At 38.0% G+C, this 21,588-nt stretch overlaps 2 protein-coding genes across 2 annotated transcripts in view; one reads left to right on the top strand and one right to left on the bottom strand.

The window, feature by feature from the left end:
• Positions 1-21,588, bottom strand: part of LOC134326291 (zinc finger protein 420-like) — a gene marked incomplete at its 3' end in the record, with an annotated part of 192,081 nt that overhangs the window by 18,096 nt on the left and 152,397 nt on the right. The gene's annotated exons all lie outside the window — the stretch shown is intronic.
• The window catches only part of LOC134327050 (zinc finger protein 658-like), a 52,706-nt gene continuing 36,421 nt past the window's right edge, over positions 5,304-21,588 (top strand). Inside the window, exons 1-2 of the mRNA XM_063009125.1 lie at positions 5,304-5,321; positions 7,903-7,977. Coding sequence (XP_062865195.1) covers positions 5,304-5,321; positions 7,903-7,977 — 93 coding nt within the window. The remainder of the gene's footprint in view (positions 5,322-7,902; positions 7,978-21,588) is intronic.

The raw sequence follows: 21,588 nt of genomic DNA, 5'->3' as shown, positions 1-21,588 counted from the left end.
AAGCAGGTGGAGCAGGAGATTGTAGAGCTGAAGAGGAAAGATGCTGAACTTGTACAGCTTTCACACACAGAGGATCCCGTCCATTTCCTCCAGGTAACAGAACTAAAAACTACAGTGGTGGAAATGTGGGTGATTTTATTATTAGATGTGTGCTTATACAGATGGCAGCAAAATAAAGGTAGGGGATGTGAAAAACGTAAATTTTAGAGATTATTATATAATTTTATTATTGCTGCACCAGTCCGAGTAATAAAATATGTTCAGAATGTGAAAAAACGTGATGACAGTAGCGTTAAAAAGATACGAAATAGTAAGAACTCACATGATATCAGATAATAAGAGATTAGATTGAACATTGATGGTGGTCTCTGGTGGACAGGTAGGTAAATAACAGGGCTGAGTTTTTTGGTGGACAGCCCTGAGAAGGAAGTGAATGCAGTTCTATTAAAACTGTGTACAGTTGAGACCTAATATTCTGTTGATCTTCTGTTGAAGTCTTTTGACTTGGCTGTTGATGAGGGATCAAATTGTAGGTGCTGCTGTGCATTTGTTCTAATGATTACAAAACTAAATGAAGTAAATAACAGTTTAAGGCCAACAAATTTAGACCTCTACAATCACACAGATGTGCAAGCCGTCCTGACTTTTCTCAATTGAAAACAAATCAAAATAGCGGCAACTCTTTTAAAGTCTTATTTAAAGGAACAAGTTTGAGCTTGTTTAACACAATATATACATAGTCCACCATACGAACGAGGGCAAACAGAAAACACAATAAAGATCATGTTCAATATTTAGGTAATGGTGGCCTGTAGTGGACAGGTAGTGAAATAACAGGGCTGGTGTTGCTTGATAAAGAATGTTGTGTTTAAACTGTAGGATTATTTAATAATTCATTTTTAGAGTCGTTGCTCATAACAGCTGGTCTGTACCTTAATGCTTGTTTTATACCCAAACATGGATTATCTGTTTAAGATGTTTTTGGAACATTTTACAATCCTCACAGTAGTCTAGAATTGTCCTTGTACCAACTATTTTCAACAGTTTTACAGGCACAAGTTTATTAGTTGAATCATTTGTGATTCATCATCATCTTGTTGTTTCTCTGTGAACATTATCTGTCTGGATGTAGAATTTTCAGTCTCTCTCGGCTCCTGCTGGATCTGCAGAATCAGCCGCCATCACAATCAGTCCTTTCCTCTCATTTGATGATGTTACAAAGTCTGTATCTCAGCTGAGAGAGAAAGTAGAAGAATTCTGGAAAGAGCAGTGTGAGAAGATACCAGATGAAGGTGAGTTCAAGCCCTCAGTGTTCCATTGTCTCCAAAATGCTTTGGTACTCAAACATGAAACAAAACAATCAAATCCACAAACATGAACATTTTACATCTCACAACCTCATTCATTTAATCATTAACCCAGTACTGGTCATGGTTACAGTGAGTCCAGGGTTGAATGAAATACACTTGGTCAGTTATTCAGAATTAAGGTCACTTTAGACAAACACTGGGAGAACATGTCAAATATTTATTAACTGTGATTAGTGATTGTACTGTTACTCTTTCTGCAGTGAAGAAAGTCCGGATTACTTCACCTCCTGAACCTGAAATCAAAGAAGATTTTCTACAATGTAAGTTTCTCACGAGCACGCAAACATACACAGTGCAGTGAAAAAGTATTTGCACCCCCCCAGTTATCTGTATTTTTACATATTTGTCACACTTCAGAGGTCATTAAGTTAAAACAAGTAAAATAATCATTTAAACTGCTGTCTGTATATTTTTGATCCAGGAGATTTTATGAGTTTTAATCTTTCAGTCACACACTGAAACACACATACACACACACACACACACACACGCTAACATACACCAACGCACATTTACACAGACACCCACTCACACACATGCTTACACACTCACACACATTCACACTTACACATACACATTAACAGACACACACACTCATACATGCGCACACACTGAAATACCCACACAGTTAAACACACAATTCAAAGAGCTTTATTAGCATGACTGTGTGTTTGTTTGTTGTTGAATTGTGTGTTGCTGGTGGATGTCTGTGTCCTGTTTGTTTGTGTGTGTGTATCATTTGTGTGTTTGTATAGTATTTGTGTGTATGTGTAGTGTCTGTGTGTATTCACACACACACATACACACACACACTGTACACACAGTACACACACACACTCTTTCTCTCTTCTATGTTAATTGGTTTATTTTGTGTTTCCTCTCCAGATGTTTGTCGGTTCACACTGGATCCAAACACAGTAAATAAAAACCTCTGTCTCTCCGAGAAGAACAAAGTGGTGACCTGGAGTAGAACAGAACAGTCGTATCCTGATCATCCAGATAGGTTTGATTGTTGGCCTCAGGTTGTGTGTAGAGAGAGTGTGAGTGGACGCTGTTACTGGGAGGTTGAGCTGAGTGGGAATGATGGGGTTTGTATAGCAGTGTCATATAAAAGCATCAGCAGGAAGGGACATGGTGATGAGTGTGTGTTTGGATGTAATGATCAGTCCTGGAGTTTGTTATGTTCTCCATCCAGTTTTTCATTTTTGCACAATAACAAAAGAACTGAATATCCCATAATGGCAAGTTCCTCTAGAATAGGAGTGTATGTGGATTATGAAGCAGGAACTCTGTCCTTTTACAGCGTCTCTGATACAATGAAGCTCCTCCACAGAATTCAGACCACGTTCACTCAGCCCCTCTACCCGGGGTTTTGGGTTTCTTTAGGATCAAAAGTGAAACTGTCAGATTTAGCAAATTAAATGTAAAATGTACATGAAAGTGTAACATTAAGTGCTGTGAGAAAGTATTTACCCCCTTTCTTGATTTCTTCTTTTCTTGAATATTTATCATCTAAATGGATTCATATATTAAAACTAAATTAAATAAAAGACAAACTGAATATTTAAAAACATAAAAGAGAAAATTTGTGTACATTACAAAATGGTAAATATCATTTTCACCTTAAAATTCTTTCTTCCCAAGTCTGTTATATAAAAAATCTTATTATAAAAATGATTTCTTTTGAACCACAGGTTGGTCATTTCAGCAGTAGCGAGCGCTTATGAGCAGTAATAACTGAGAGACGATTGGTGTTCCTAGGCTGTTCAGTACATTAAGCCACATGAGGTGTTTTAAAGTGTCCTGGAGAAGCTGATTCTCACCTGATTTCTCCAGTTTAAAAGTGAAACCAGCACATGGTGAGGAATAATACAGCAGAACTTAGATACGTGTGGATGGTTTCAGAGAAAATGAAAATGTACCTGAAGGTAAAGTTACAACCTACAGTGGGGGAAATAAATTTAATCCCCTGCTGATTTTGTAAGTTTACCCCCTTACAAAGACTTGAACAGTCTATAATTTTTATGGAAGGTTTATTTTAACAATGAGAGACATACAACAAAAAATCCAGAAAAAAAACATTAAATAAAAGTTATAAATTAATTTGTATTTAATTAAGGGAAATAAGTATTTGATCCCCTACCAACCAGCAAGAATTCTGACCCCCACAGACCGGTTATGTGCACAAAAGGCACACAAATTAGTCCTGTCCCTGTATAAAAGACTCCTGCCACAGAATCAGTTTCTTCCGTTCAAATCTCTCGACCACCATGGGCAAGACCAAAGAGCTATCAAAGGACGTCAGGGACAAGATTGTAGACCTGCACAAGGCTGGAATGGGCTACAAGACCATCAGCAAGAAGCTTGGTGAGAAAGAGACCACTGTTGGCACGATAATTCGAAAATGGAAGAAATACAAGATCACAGTCAATCGCCCTCGCTCAAAGCTCCCTTGAGATCATTGACAAGCTCCTCCCGTGTAATTCTGGGCTGACCTCACCTTTCTCAGAATCATTCTTACCCCACCAGGTGAGATCTTGCATGGAGCTCCAGAGCAAGGGTGATTGACTGTGATCTTGTATTTCTTCCATTTTCAAATAATCGCACCAACAGTGGTCTCTTTCTCACCAAGCTTCTTGCTGATGGTCTTGTAGCCCATTCCAGCCTTGTGCAGGTCTACAATCTTGTCCCTGACGTCCTTTGATAGCTCTTAGGTCTTGCCCATTGTGGTCGAGAGATTTGAACGGAAGAAACTGATTCTGTGGCAGGAGTCTTTTATACAGGGACAGGACTAATTTGTGTGCCTTTTGTTTTTGTTTTTGCCTTTTTGTTGATATTCTGTCTCTCTCTGTTAAAATAACCCTTCCATAAAAATTATAGACTCTTCAAGTCTTTGTAAGGGGGTAAACTTACAAAATCAGCAGGGGATCAAATACTTATTTCCCCCACTGTATATGTAGATCTAAAAAGTTGGAAATTCAAAACTTCTCTGAACAAATATCAATAAAATCTATGTGTTTTTAAAAATTACTTTTATAGTTTCAATCTCTCGTAGGCAGTGCTTGGATGGGATGGGGGTCGAGATGGGTGAACACTGTCCCCCTAGATTTTCTCTCTGCACCCCAAGCACAAAGCAGGCGAATGCTATTTTTCTTTAACCTGTGTCATTGTGAATCAATCCCCCCAAAAGCCTTTTCCTTGTTCAGGGTAAAGTTTTTACTTGATTTATTTCAGGCTGCCTCTGTATAATGGTAATAATAAATGTGTATATTGATACTTTATTGATACAGTATACTGTTTTTACTCCATATTTGTATATAGCCGTGCCCCTGTATATTCCTCCTTTACTGTTTTTTTCTATATTCTATGGTTGTGCAATATGTGTAGAGTTCTGTGTTTTGCTGCTGTAACGAAACAATTTTCATCGGGATTAATAAAGTTCTATCTTATCTATCTATATCATATTATTATTATTTAACAATTCTCCAAAAGTGCCACATGAGGGCGACATCACAAAATTATTCGGAAGTTAAGAACTAAAGCTTTGTAACCCTAATTAAACACATTTAATTCAATCAACACAAACAACTGTCCAATCAGTTTTACCTTTTATTCTTAAACAGAAATAATTTTGCATAATAAAAAAATAACATATTACAGAAATTACAGCTGAAGTACAATTTCAGGTGCTGAAACTTCAGTGTACAACTGAACAGTAGCAAATATTTAAATATTGTAAATATGTATTGTAGTTTGTACTCTTTTTTTGTTTTAAACAAAAGCATAAAAAAACATCAAAAGCCTCTTCATCATTTACACATACCTTATATCCACACTCATTGTCCATTTTATCAGTTCTACAATTACTGACTGTAGTCCATCTGTTTCTCTGTATACTTTGTTAGCCCCCTTTCAGCCTGTTTTTCAATGATCATGAAGTCCACAGAGCAGGTATTATTTAGGTGGTGGATCATTCTTAGCACTGCAGTGACACTGACATGGTGGTGGTGTGTTGTGCTGGTATGAGTGGATCAGACACAGCAGCGCTGCTGGAGTTTTTAAATACCGTGTCCACTCACTGTCCACTCTATTAGACACTCCTACCTAGTTGGTCCACCTTGTAGCTGTAAAGTCAGAGACGATCTGTTGCTGCTGTTTGAGTTTTTCAGCTTCTAGACCTTCATCAGTGGTCACAGGATGCTGCCCATGGGGCGCTGTTAGCTGGATATACTTTTGGTTGGTGGATTATCCACTCATACCAGCAGATAAAATGGACAGTGAGTGTAGAAACAAGGAGGTGGTTTTAATGTTATAGCTGATCAGTGTATCTATCTATCTACAGTGCCTTGCAAAAGTATTCAGCCCCCTTGAACTTTTCAACCTTTTGCCACATTTCAGGCTTTAAACATAAAGATATGAAATTGTAATTTTTTGTGAAGAATCAATAACAAGTGCGACACAATTGTGAAGTGGAACGAAATTTATTGGATATTTTAAACTTTTTTTAGAAATAAAAACCTGAAAAGTGGGGCGTGCAATATTATTCAGCCCCTTTACTTTCAGTGCAGCAAACTCACTCCAGAAGTTCAGTGAGGATCTCTGAATGATCCAATGTTGACCTAAATGACTGATGGTGATAAATAGAATCCACCTGTGTGTAATCAAGTCTCCGTATAAATGCACCTGCTCTGTGACAGTCTCAGAGTTCTGTTTAAAGCGCAGAGAGCATCATGAAGACCAAGGAACACACCAGGCAGGTCCGAGATACTGTTGTGGAGAAGTTTAAAGCCGAATTTGGATACAAAAATATTTCCCAAGCTTTAAACATCTCAAGGAGCACTGTGCAAGCGATCATATTGAAATGAAGGGAGTATCAGACCACTGCAAATCTACCAAGACCCGGCCGTCCCTCTAAACTTTCAGCTCAAACAAGGAGAAGACTGATCAGAGATGCAGCCAAGAGGCCCATGATCACTCTGAATGAACTGCAGAGATCTACAGCTGAGGTGGGAGAATCTGTCCATAGGACAACAATCAGTCGTACACTGCACAAATCTGGCCTTTATGGAAGAGTGGCAAGAAGAAAGCCATTTCTCAAAGATATCTATAAAAAGTCACCTGGGAGACACACCAAGCATGTGGAAGAAGGTGCTCTGGTCAGATGAAACCAAAATCGAACTTTTTGGCCACAACGCAAAACGTTATGTTTGGCATAAAAGCAACACAGCTCATCACCCTGAACACACCATCCCCACTGTCAAACATGGTGGTGGCAGCATCATGGTTTGGGCCTGCTTTTCTTCAGCAGGGACAGGGAAGATGGTTAAAATTGATGGGAAGATGGATGGAGCCAAATACAGGACCATTCTGGAAGAAAACCTGTTGCAGTCTGCAAAAGACCTGAGACTGGGACGGTGATTTATCTTCCAACAAGACAATGATCCAAAACATAAAGCAAAATCTACAATGGAATGGTTCACAAATAAACTTATCCAGGTGTTAAAATGGCCAAGTCAAAGTCCAGACCTGAATCCCATCGAGAATCTGTGGAAAGAGCTGAAAACTGCTGTTCACAAACGCTCTCCATCCAACCTCACTGAGCTCGAGCTGTTTTGCAAGGAAGAATGGGCAAAAATTTCAGTATCTCGATGTGCAAAACTAATAGAGACATACCCCAAGCGACTTGCAGCTGTAATCGCAGCAAAAGGTGGCGCTACAAAGTATTAACGCAAGGGGGCTGAATAATATTGCACGCCCCACTTTTCAGGTTTTTATTTCTAAAAAAAGTTTAAAATATCCAATAAATTTCGTTCCACTTCACGATTGTGTCCCACTTGTTGTTGATTCTTCACAAAAAATTACAATTTCATATCTTTATGTTTAAAGCCTGAAATGTGGCAAAAGGTTGAAAAGTTCAAGGGGGCTGAATACTTTTGCAAGGCACTGTATCTATCTATCTATCTATCTATCTATCTATCTATCTATCTATCTATCTATCTATCTATATATTATATATTAATACCTCATTATTGCTGGCTTGAAATCTGTGATGACTTTATTCTGCTGTAATAAACTTAAGAATCAAAAGAATCAAAGTTCCTTCTCGGATTTGCAACACATGTATTTTGGAGAAAACGTAAAATCTGTAACATCAAAATGGTCTAACATGTAACATTTGATAATTAATAAAAGATAAACTTATTAATATATTAACAAACAGAACACAAATTACGCATAATCAAGCTATTTAATGACTTACTGCAAACACTTTGTGATGTAGTAGTAAAATAAAAGATGATCTACTTTGTTTCTAATGGTTTGTATTACTTCTGGATCTTTGTAAATCCGCTCAATATGTACGTCCTCCTGAGCACACACAACAAAATCACACCATTCTAAACCTGTCAGGAGGATCTGTCCCTGAACTTGCCAATAGTGCCTGTGCTGTCTGTAAAGTTTCAAACAATCGCCTGACATTTTCAGATAGGGACAGTCCATACAGCTCTGAACATCAGGGCATGTGACTTCCAAGAGACCAAATGGTGGCTTCTCAGAGGGGATCATAGATTCTTCCATCAGGAGAACAACCCAGCCATGGAGCGTCAGGGTGAATGACAAACCCAGACGGTGAGTAGTTCACCTTTTTCAGGCTGCAGTACTCTCTAATTGCAACTGGCTCCATTTCTATTCCTCTCTTCATCTGCTCGGTCTGGACAGTTCCTTTGTAGATTATTTCTGCCAAACGTTCAGCATATATATCTCCACTAACATGGCATACTTCATAGAAACGAGAGGACGTTACTCTCATCTTTCTCAAACGATGCCATTCCTGGCATGAACTTTGCTCCTGCGTTGTAGCTTCAATCTCGTGGGCCCTGCTGAATGAGACTTCCAGGGACTTAACATGCAGTTTTGCATTTTCAAATCATATGCACATTCTAGTGGTTCTAGCCTATAATTTTGGATTGGAAGCGGCGGCTGAGTGGGCGCACCTGGGATGTTGAGGATTTCTCGCATTGCTGGTGGCTTATGCTGGAATGAGGCAGATTCAACTAATGGTACTGAAGCTGACATGCCCATTGTTGTAACTAAAGGTGACACTTTTGACACTTTTAGCATGGCAACATTGGGCATTTCTCCATCCAGCGGTTCAGGCCAGTCTGATCTTTCAGTTTTTACTGACCTAAAGCACAGAAGAACAATCACTGGCGTTTGGGAGAAGAATATCAGTTTTTAGAATCATATTACTTAAAATCATCCTCACCTCAAATCAGTAGAACGGTCTCTGTCACTGAACTTTGGTGGCTCTTTCATTGACTGATCACTCTTCATGGACACACAGCTGGGTTCAGGTGAGTTTGATCTTGCACCCTGAATCAGACTGAAATTTTTTTTATTATACAACAATTTCACTCTCTTCTCTCTAATAATAATCTGATGACATCACTGTACAATATTTCTAAGAGTTTTGGTACAAACTAATTAGCCACAACCCATGTTGGATTCCAACAACTGATCCTTTGGTGGATCTTCAGCAGTTACCAATTCAATGCAATGCAATGCAATTTGTCAAACAAGTTGATCTTTTAGAGATTGCTGCAGGCATCAAATGAATTGTTATTCTATACAATCCATACAAAAATACAATTAGGTTTTCAGGCACCTGTAACGCTTATGGGCAAAGACAGACAAGAGGGGGCTGACACACATGCAGAGACATTATAACTAAAGTTTATTAATAACAAGACAAGACAGATTACACAAAACAAGACAAACCTAAGACAAGACCTAAGCTAAGCTTAATGCTAATCTAAACATGCATGAACAAAGCTAAGCTAAATGCTAACACTAACTAATCTAAACACACAAACAATGCTAATGCTAAACTAAACATACAAGAACAAAGGCAAACCTAAAACCTAAGCTGAACAAGAGCTGGACTAGAACAGAAACAAGACTAAACAAAGCATGAACAGTAGCAAACAGACTTTGACAAACCGACAGGAGCTAATTAACAGAAACTAAAAAAAAAAAAAAAAAAAAAAGCCAAATGCAAAGTAAAGGATAGGCAGGTAGACATACAGAGAAAAAGTCAGAATAGTGAAAAGGCAACAGATACTGTACAACCTATACTACACACACACTAACACACATATACTGTACACCCTATACTACACACACTAACACAGATACTGTACACCCTATACTACACACACACTAACACACATATACTGTACACCCTATACTAAACACACACTAACACAGATACTGTACACCCTATACTACACACACACACTAACACACAGATACTGTACACCCTATACTACACACACACTAACACACAGATACTGTACACCCTATACTACACACACACACTAACACACATATACTGTACACCCTATACTACACACACACTAACACAGATACTGTACACCCTATACTACACACACACACTAACACACAGATACTGTACACCCTATACTACACACACACTAACACACAGATACTGTACACACTATACTACACACACACACTAACACACATATACTGTACACCCTATACTACACACACACTAACACAGATACTGTACACCCTATACTACACACACACACTAACACACAGATACTGTACACCCTATACTACACACACACTAACACACAGATACTGTACACACTATACTACACACACACTAACACAGATACTGTACACCCTATACTACACACACACTAACACACAGATACTATACACCCTATACTGCACACACACACTAACACACAGATACTGTACACCCTATACTACACACACACTAACACACAGATACTGTACACCCTATAATACACACACACTAACACAGATACTGTACACCCTATACTACACACACACACTACCACACAGGTACTGTACACCCTATACTACACACACACTAACACACACACTAACACACAGATACTGTACAACCTATACTACACACACACTAACACACAGATACTATACACCCTATACTACACACACACACACACTAACACACAGATACTAACACACAGATACTATACAGCCTATACTACACACACACACTAACACACAGATACTGTACACCCTATACTACACACACACTAACACACAGATACTATACACCCTATACTACACACACACACACACACTAACACACAGATACTGTACAACCTATACTACACACACACTAACACACAGATACTATACACCCTATACTACACACACTAACACAGATACTGTACACCCTATACTACACACACACTAACACACATATACTGTACACCCTATACTACACACACACTAACACAGATACTGTACACCCTATACTACACACACACACTAACACACAGATACTGTACACCCTATACTACACACACACTAACACACAGATACTGTACACCCTATACTACACACACACACTAACACACATATACTGTACACCCTATACTACACACACACTAACACAGATACTGTACACCCTATACTACACACACACACTAACACACAGATACTGTACACCCTATACTACACACACACTAACACACAGATACTGTACACACTATACTACACACACACTAACACAGATACTGTACACCCTATACTACACACACACTAACACACAGATACTATACACCCTATACTACACACACACACTAACACACAGATACTGTACACCCTATACTACACACACACTAACACACAGATACTGTACACCCTATAATACACACACACTAACACAGATACTGTACACCCTATACTACACACACACACTACCACACAGGTACTGTACACCCTATACTACACACACACTAACACACACACTAACACACAGATACTGTACAACCTATACTACACACACACACACACTAACACACAGATACTAACACACAGATACTATACACCCTATACTACACACACACACTAACACACAGATACTGTACACCCTATACTACACACACACTAACACACATATACTATACACCCTATACTACACACACACACACACACTAACACACAGATACTGTACAACCTATACTACACACACACTAACACACAGATACTATACACCCTATACTACACACACACACTAACACACAGATACTGTACACCCTATACTACACACACACACACTAACACACAGGTACTGTACACCCTATACTACACACACACTAACACACAGATACTGTACACCCTATACTACACACACACACACACTAACACAGATATACTGTTCACCCTATACTACACACACACTAACACACAGAAACTGTACACCCTATACTACACACACACACACACTAACACACAGATACTGTACACCCTATACTACACACACACTAACACACAGAAACTGTACACCCTATACTACACACACACACTAACACAGATACTGTACAACCTATACTACACACACACTAACACACAGATACTATACACCCTATACTACACACACACACTAACACACAAATACTGTACACCCTATACTACACACACACTCACACACAGATACTATACACCCTATACTACACACACACTAACACACAGATACTGTACACCCTATACTACACACACACTAACACACAGATACTGTACACCCTATACTACACACACACTCACACACAGATACTATACACCCTATACTACACACACACTAACAACCAGATACTGTGCACCCTATACTACAAACACACTAACACACAGAAACTGTACACCCTATACTACACACACACTAACACACAGATACTATATACCCTATACTACACACACACACTAACACACAGATACTGTACACCCTATACTACACACACACTCACACACAGATACTGAACACCCTATACCACACACACTAACACACAGATACTGTACACCCTATACTACACACACACTAACACGCAGATACTATACACCCTATACTACACACACACTAACACACAGATACTGTACACCTTATACTACAAACACACTAACACACAGATACTGTACACCCAATACTACACACACACACACACACACTAACACACAGATACTGTACACCCAATACTACACACACACACACACACACTAACACACAGATACTGTACACCCTATACTACACACACACTAACACACGCAAATATTTAAAATTCATATCTTAGTTATTTCTTCTAGTTTTTAAGTCTTAAGTTTTATTTTTACTAAACATAGTTTCTCTTGCTATTTATATTTTATATTTTATTATGTTTACACACACCGAGACCTGAGTAACTGCATTTCGTTCTAATCATGTACATGGTTTTGAATGACAATAAAGCTGAGTCTGAGTCTGAGATACTGTACACCCTATACTACACACACACACACTAACACACAGGTACTGTACACCCTATACTACACACACACACACTAACACACAGATACTGAACACCCTATACTACACACAGACACTAACATACAGATACTCTACACCCTATACTACACACACACTAACATACAGATACTGTACACCCTATACTACACACACACACACACTAACACACAGATACTGTACACCCTATACTACACACACACTAACACACAGATTCTGTACACCCTATACTACACACACACTAACATACAGATACTGTACACGCTATACTACACACACACACACACACACACTAACACACAGATACTGTACACCCTATACTACACACACACTAACACACAGATACTGTACACGCTATACTACACACACACTAACACACAGGTACTGTACACCCTATACTACATACACACTAACACAGATACTGTACACTAGCTAGGTCGATGTCTGAGGCAGTAGTGTGCTCTGGCCCCTTACCGATTCGACCCAGTGGCGAAACCTACAGCAGGTTGTTGTCGCTGAACCGCTGGATGTCTAAATGGTGCTCAGAAAACTGCATTGATTTTGTAGATAATTGGTCCACCTTTGAGGGAAGGCCTGGTCTTTTGAAGCGGGATGGTGTCCACCCCACGTGGGAGGGTGCTGCTCGCATTTCTTGCAGCATAGGTGACAGGCTTTACCACCGCGTTAGTGTAGCGGCAGATAGTGTTAAATGACTATCCAGAGCCAAGACCAGGCAGCAGACTAACAGGCCTAACCGACTGTCTGCGAGTCGCCATCGGACGTCACCCGGAATCCTTAGGTCACAAACCATTGAGACTGTGTCTGTTTACCGTGGCAGGTGTAAGCCAAAACAAAATCAAAAAGTATGTCATAATAACTTAATTAAAATTAATCTAAATGAGCATCATGAAAACCATAGTAAAGCTAAACTAAAGTTAGGACTTCTAAACATCAGGTCACTTGCATGCAAAACAGTAATTGTAAATGAAATAATTACAGATAATAGTCTTAGTGCACTTTGTTTAACTGAGACCTGGGCTAGACCTGATGAGTATCTAGGTTTAAATGAAGCATCTCCTCCGGGTTACAGTTATGAACATAAGCCACGTCTTAGCGGTCGTGGTGGAGGAATAGCCGCAATTTATGACAAGGACATACTGTAGGTCTCACTGTAAAATCAACTCCCATAACAAACTCGTTTGAAGTTCTTATCTCTGACATAACCAATAAAGGTTCATCTGATAAAACTAGTATGTTTAAGCTGGTTACTGTTTATCGACCTCCTGGTCCTTACTCAGAATTTCTTAACGAATTTGCCGATTTTCTTTCTAAATTACTTTTATCAACTAAGAAAGCTTTAATTGTTGGTGACTTTAATATCCATTATGAGGATAAGTGTAATCCACTCAAAACTGCGTTTGACTCTATTTTAGAATCTTTAGGCATCACCCAAAATGTAACAGGACCCACTCACCGCTGTAAACATACCTTAGATTTAATACTTACTTATGGTATAAACATAGACAACCTGGAAATTGTACCACAGAATGACTTAATCTCTGATCACTCTCTACTAATTTATGAAGTGTCCCTGTCCAATAAGGTACAGCAACCAAATCGTTTTAAATATAAGCGCACTATTACATCTGCAACTGCAGCAGCGTTCATAAACTGCCTACCAGAATTACCAAATATATCAGCATCGGAACCTAAAGAACTAGATCAGGCAACTCAAAACCTAGAGACTGTATTGCGCGCAACCTTAGATAACGTAGCCCCACTTAAAACTAAACTGATTAGGGAGAAAAAACTTGCTCCTTGGTACAATGACCACACATGCGCACTTAAACAAGCAGCATGGAAATTAGAACGCAAGTGGCGTCACACTACACTGGAAGTGTATAAGATTGCTTGGAAAGATGCTCTAACTGAGTATAAACATGCACTTATAAAAGCTAAATCTTTATATTATTCGTCCCTAATAAAGAAAAATAAAAACAATCCCAGATTCCTTTTTGAGACAGTGTCCAAATTAACTAAAAACGTCAATGAAACTGAATCTAATATACCGCCTGACTGTACCAGCGATGATTTTTAAAAATTCTTTAATGACAAGATAGAAAAAATACGACTTCAGAGTCAGAGTGTGTCACCTGCCAATGTTAAGTATGGACTCACTCTGAGCAGCATTGGTGAGAACAGTGATGATAACAGTAACGAGTTAATCCAACTAAATTCCTTTAATCCAATCTCCCAAAATGAACTAACTGTGTTGATTAAATCATCGAAGTCATCATCGTGTAAACTCGATCCTGTTCCAACTCGTCTACTTAAAGATTTACTCCCAGCTATTGTAGAGCCCCTGCTTACATTAATCAATGCATCCCTTAGCCTTGGATATGTACCTAAATTGTTTAAAAGTGCTGTTGTTAAACCCCTGATTAAAAAACCTAATCTTGATCCACATGTACTAGCTAATTATAGGCCAATTTCAAACCTTCCTTTTGTCTCTAAGATATTAGAAAAAGTCGTTTCCAAACAGCTATGTTCTTATTTGAATGAAAATTGTATTCATGAATAATTTCAATCAGGATTTAGACCCAACCATAGTACCGAAACCGCATTAATTAGAGTAGTTAACGAGTTGTTAATGTCTTCTGATAATGGATGTGTCTCTTTTCTTGTTCTATTAGATCTTAGCGCAGCGTTTGATACGGTCGATCATAACATTTTACTGGAGAGGCTAGAAAATACAGTAGGTGTTAAAGGACTCGCACTCTCTTGGTTTAAATCATATCTGACTGACCGCTCTCAATTCGTTTATGTAAATAATAAATGCTCGGAAACTACAAAAGTAAAGTGTGGTGTTCCACAGAGGTCGGTACTGGGACCCCTATTATTTACACTCTATATGCTTCCACTAGGTGAAATTATTCATAAACATGGCATAAAATTTCACTGCTATGCAGATGACACACAGCTGTATATATCAGCCAAACCAAATGATACTGACACAATCAGTAAGATAGAAGATTGTGTAAACGACATAAAAAACTGGATGTCGTGTAATTTTCTTTTACTTAATTCAGATAAAACTGAGGTTTTACTTGTTGGCTCTAAAGCTGCAAGAGACAAGTTGTCTAACCTGGTGCTAAACTTAAACACGTTCTCTGTTACTCCCAGCCCAGATGTAAAAAACTTAGGTGTCACAATAGATTCAGATCTCTCATTTGATACACACGTTAATAATATTACTAGAGTTGCTTTCTATCATTTGCGTAACATTTCTAAAATAAGAAATATACTATCTGTTAATGACGCCGAAAAACTGATCCATGCGTTTATAACCTCTCGGTTAGATTATTGTAATGCTCTTCTAACTGGATGCTCTGGTAGATCCTTAAACAAACTCCAGTTAGTTCAAAATGCAGCAGCTCGAGTACTAACTAGAACTAAAAAATTTGACCATATTACTCCTGTTCTATCATCTCTACACTGGCTGCCAGTTAAATTTCGCATTGATTACAAAATACTTTTACTAACTTATAAAGCGCTACATGGTCTGGCTCCACAGTATCTGAGTGAGCTTATTAATTACTACAACCCAGCACGTCCACTTCGTTCACAAGATGCAGGGTTACTTATAGTTCCTAGAATTAAAAAGATCACGGCTGGTGGAAGAGCGTTTTCTTACAAAGCTCCACAACTTTGGAATAATCTTCCTGCCTCTATTCGGGATTCGGACACAGTCTCAATGTTTAAGTCTAGACTGAAAACATATTTATTTTCTCAGGCTTTTGATTAGTATAGACAAAGGAGCAGAGCTTGGGGGTTCTTGGTCACAGAAACTTGTGGTGATCAGGGATGTTGGGTTGCTGTCGTCCTGCCTCTCTTGTCCGATCACTCAGGTTTGATGACGGTGGGGAGATGGGCGCTGATGTCCTGTGAAAGCCTTCATGACCTTGTTACCTGCTCGCTCTCCCTTTTAGTTATGCTGTAATAATTAGGGCTGCCGGAGTCTAAAACTCTCTGTAAAACTGTTTGTCAACTAGCATTGTACATTATTAACTACATTCTTTGTTGTTTTACCCCGAGGGCATTCTGATGGAAACCTGTTTACCCGCCGAGGTTAAGGATTAAAGTCGAGACTGCCGGGACAACGTTGCTGCTCCTGTCAAATGTGACGGGTTTGGAGTAATTGCAACGACAAGAAATCACTACAGACTTTATTGAAGACTAGAGCGGATAACAACTCTATTATTATTTAATTGTTTATTTATCTATTTATTACCAGTTATGACTTTTAGATCATTTAATTCTGTGTTTGTATGATTTGTGTAAATCGTGTATTTATTTAAAGTATCCTCCAGGCCACCCAAGAAGGATGGGCCCTGCTGAGTCTGGTTCCTCTCAAGGTTTCTTCCTGTAATTTTCAGGGAGTTTTTCCTTGCCACAGTCGCCCTCGGCTTGCTCATCTGGCCCGATTACGGCTGCATGTCGGCACTGTCGGCTGACTGAGGCGATGCTATTGCCAAGTTTTAGCACCATGCACTGATCAGAGATTGTTTTTAAATTGAAGAATAAGTTATTTAGCAAGCTTGCAACTTCCCTTTAACACTGGAATAAATGTAAAAGAACCTTTTACTCGCTGTCTTTTGCAATCATCATGGCTCACACTGACAAAGTTTCTAGGTGCTTAACAAACCATATATGTTTATATAACTAAATACAATTTTAATAAATAAATGGCTTACGGGAACCTCTTGCATTGGTCTTGGCTATTCGATGCACATAGTCATTTAGGAAATGAGGTATGAAAATGGCATTGATAGCTTTTTTTTGTTTTGATAAACTAAAAAAGCTTTTACATGCACTTTATGAGTTTCAGTTTTTCCAGAACTTTTTTCATGAATTTGAAGTTTTTCCTTCAATCCATGTTCCTTTCTTATGATCCATATTAAAACCATGTAAACATAAAATGATTAAACACACAGCAGTTGTGCACATTTTGGCAAGCTGAACTATGCAAAAGACCACAAAACATTTAAGAAATATGGATAAATTATTTTATTATAGGACATGCATTATATATTTTGACACCATAAGTTTAATGTGTGCAAAAACAAAATTGTTTATGTATTATGAATAAATAAACCCAACTCAATTAAATTTAATTAACATGCTTACTTATCTTGCTTCTGAGGACGCACTGCTGGGCATTTTCACATATTTGTTGCCCCAACACACACTACATACATACACACTGTCGACATCGGAATTTACTGTTTATATACAGTTTTTGACATGGTGGAAGGAGAGAGAATATTATATAGGTATATAGGTTCAGAATACTAGTCTATCAAAAAAAAAAGGTTCAGCCAACAGTGGCTCTCTTGTTGGAAAATAATATCTGGTAATTGATAATGATGGACAGTTTCATTTGTAAGCCATAATCTTTAAAAGTGTACAGCTACAAAGTACACATATGTATTTATATATTGATATGGGCACAATATAATTGTTTGCTATAAACTCTTAGTTCAATGAACACAACTATATCATACTTAGTTTGAAACTTTAAGAGTAATCCCCATGGCAGTAGCAGGAAAGCTGATGATAATAGGATGCAGCTGATCACCATGTAAAATTCAAAATTCACTGAAAAAAAACAAAACATAAAACATTAGACAAAAAAGCAATGTTAAACAATACCACAAATCAACTTGTCACATCTGAGGCAAAAGACACAGATCTTGAAATTACAGCAGGTTAAGAACTAAGCACACACACTACAAAAGGAACATGATCAGTACTGTTCAGAGGCCCAACAGTTCAGTTTTTGATTTTCAAACTTGAGTGTTATTTTAAATGCATCTATATGTTTGTATGTACAACTGTTCTGTTTTTTTTTTTTCTTTACCCCAGCCAAATCAGGTGGAATTAGCTGCCCACTGAGAGTCCTGGTTGGAGTAATTGGGGAGGCAACCATTTAAAAGCAGGAAATCAAGATGGCTGATAGATGGAGAGAGAGAGGGGGGGGGGGGGGATTGGTGTCAACCCATACACTGTGTTTTTAGTTGTAGCTGTTTTAATCTCTTCTGCTAGGAAATACTTCAGTTTGGGTATTTTACCTGCATCTACAGGGAAGCTTAGGGTTTGTTTGTTTCTTTCATTTATTTTGTAGCTATCTGTCTTGTTACTCAGAGTAGAACAGTGTTATGTTCTGTTGATTTATTTGGTGCCGTCCAGTTTGGTACTAGAGAACAACAATTTGAGCATTTGTGACTGTTTTTAATGGCTCTTTTGTAAATAAAAAACTTATTATTTTCTCTGACTTTTGGTGTTAGCAAATTGCCACGTTATTGGTCCCACATACCCCTAGATACAAGGTGGGATCGTAACAAACTGACAAAAACGTGAGTGTGAAATACAACTTATTATGTTTATTACATTGTATGAATGGCAACGAGCAACATAGTTTACAAACTGTAGCTCAGAATTGTGTGCATGTATACATGTGTCCGCCCTTTAGCATAAACAACCAATCAGTTTGCTGTTTACGCCGCAAGTGGAGAAGGGTCAACATGCTAAGAAAAAGACCCCTTGATGTGGATATCTGCACAGACGCAGTAAAAGAACAAGCCAAAGTAACATGTTTTGAGCATTATATAAACTATCCCTGAGATTATTGTAAAACTTTATCACTGATGTTTGTGATTGAAAAATAATTGTCTGAGTTTGCTTTCTGACAGGAAAAGTTCCACCACACTGCTTTTTCCATCAAGCGCCAAGGAACAGTTTTAACCCAGCTGGGAACGGGTGATGTCCCAGAGCCTCCTTAACACTTACATAGAACTCATTCACTGCTTTTAATCTTTACTCATGGATCATCCACATACCTGACCCTTTAAGTGCATTAAAAGCCATGTCATGTACTAATCATGTCAACTCGCTGTGTGTGCATTTTTGAAGTTACTTTTCATCACTTCAAATGTTGTTTATTTCTCATGATAAGGGCCTTTCACACCTCCGAAAAAATTTACTTCAGTTAAAAGTTGGCTTTTTCTTATTTTATCGATGCTTAATTAAACTGTTCCACAAAAAAAATCACCAAAAAACCTCTTTATAGACGTGCGCAGCTCATCCGTAGTGAACTCATTCTTGAAAACCTGGACCATGCAACCTCAGCGCAGATGTGAACTGTAATAAATTCATATTCACTATTACAAAATACATAAACATGTAAACTACAACCCCTGGCAAAAATTATGGAATCACCACTCTTGGAAGATGTTCTTTCAATTGTTTAATTTTGTAGAAAAAAAAAAAATCACAGACATGCCACAAAACTATCATTTCTCAAACTGTCAACCCTCTGGCATTAAGAAACAATAAAAAAAGAAACAAATATAATAGTTGTGGTCAGTCACAATTGCTTTTTTTTTAGATCAAGTAGAGGAAAAAAATATGGAATCACTCAAATCTGAGGAAAAAATTATGGAATCATTAGAAAACACTGCACCATTATTACTTTGTTGCACCACCTCTGGCTTTTATAATGGTTTAAACTCTCTGAGGCATGGAGTTAACTAATGACAAACAGTATTCTTCATCAATCTGCCTTCAACTGTCTCTTATTGCTGTTGCCAGATCAGCTTTGCAGGTTGGAACCTTGTCATTGACCATTTTCTTCAATTTCCACCAGAGATTTTCAAATGGATTGAGATCCGGACTATTTGCAGGCCATGCCATTGACATTATATGTTTTCTTGAAGGAAAGTTTTCACGTCCTTTGCCCTATGGCAAGATGCATTATCATCTTGAAAAATGAAGTCATCATCACCAAACATCCTTTCAACTGATGGAATAAGAAAAGCGTCCAACAACTGTGGAAATTAACATGTTTTCTTTAGGCAGTTATCTTCATAAATTTCATTGGACAGACACCAAACAAAAGTTCCAGCATCATCACCTTGCCCAATGCAGATTCGCGATTCATCACTGAAGATCACTTTTATCCAGTCACCCACAGTCCACGATTGCTTTTCTTTAGCCTACTTTAACCTTGTTCTTTTCTTTTTAGGTGTTAATGATGGCTTTTGTTTGGCTTTTCTGTATGTAAATCCCATTTCTTTTAGGTGATTTCTTACAGTTCAGTCACAGACATTGACTCTCATTGACTTTCCGGCCACTTGTTTCTCATTTGTTTTGTTGTGCATTTTCTGTTTTCAAGACATATTGCTTTAAGTTTTCTATCTTGATGCTTTGATGTCTTACTTGGTCTACCAGTATGCTTCCCTTTTACAACCTTCCCATTTTTTTTGTACTTGGTCCAGATTTTAAACACAGCTTACTGGGAACAACCAACATCTTTTGCGACATTCCACAACGATTTATCTTCTTGAAGGAGTTTTATAATCCTCTCATTTGTTTCAACTGACATATCTTGTGTTGGAACCATGATTCATGACAATCTGCTTTGTGCAACAGCTCTCCGAGGTGTAAGCACTCTTTTTAAACTGAAGAATAATTAGCAAATCTAATCTGCTGCAGATGTTTTGTTTTTAAACTGCAAATTACAGAGTGATTCCATAATTTTTTCCTCAGATTTGAGTGATTCCATATTTTTTTCCTCTACTTGATCTAAAAAAAGCAATTGTGACTGACCACAACTATTATATTTGTTTCTTTTTTTTATTGTTTCTTAATGCCAGAAGGTTGACATTTTAAAAAATGATGGTTTTGTGGCATGTCTGTGATTTTTTTTTTTTCTACAAAATTAAACAATTGACAGAATATCTTCCAAGAGTGGTGATTCCATAATTTTTGCCAGGGGTTGTATTAGACAAAAGTCAGTATTCT

The sequence above is a fragment of the Trichomycterus rosablanca genome, chromosome 14 (genome assembly GCF_030014385.1).
Source record: "Trichomycterus rosablanca isolate fTriRos1 chromosome 14, fTriRos1.hap1, whole genome shotgun sequence".
NCBI lineage: Eukaryota > Metazoa > Chordata > Actinopteri > Siluriformes > Trichomycteridae > Trichomycterus > Trichomycterus rosablanca.
This window is presented reverse-complemented; position numbering and strand designations above follow the sequence as displayed.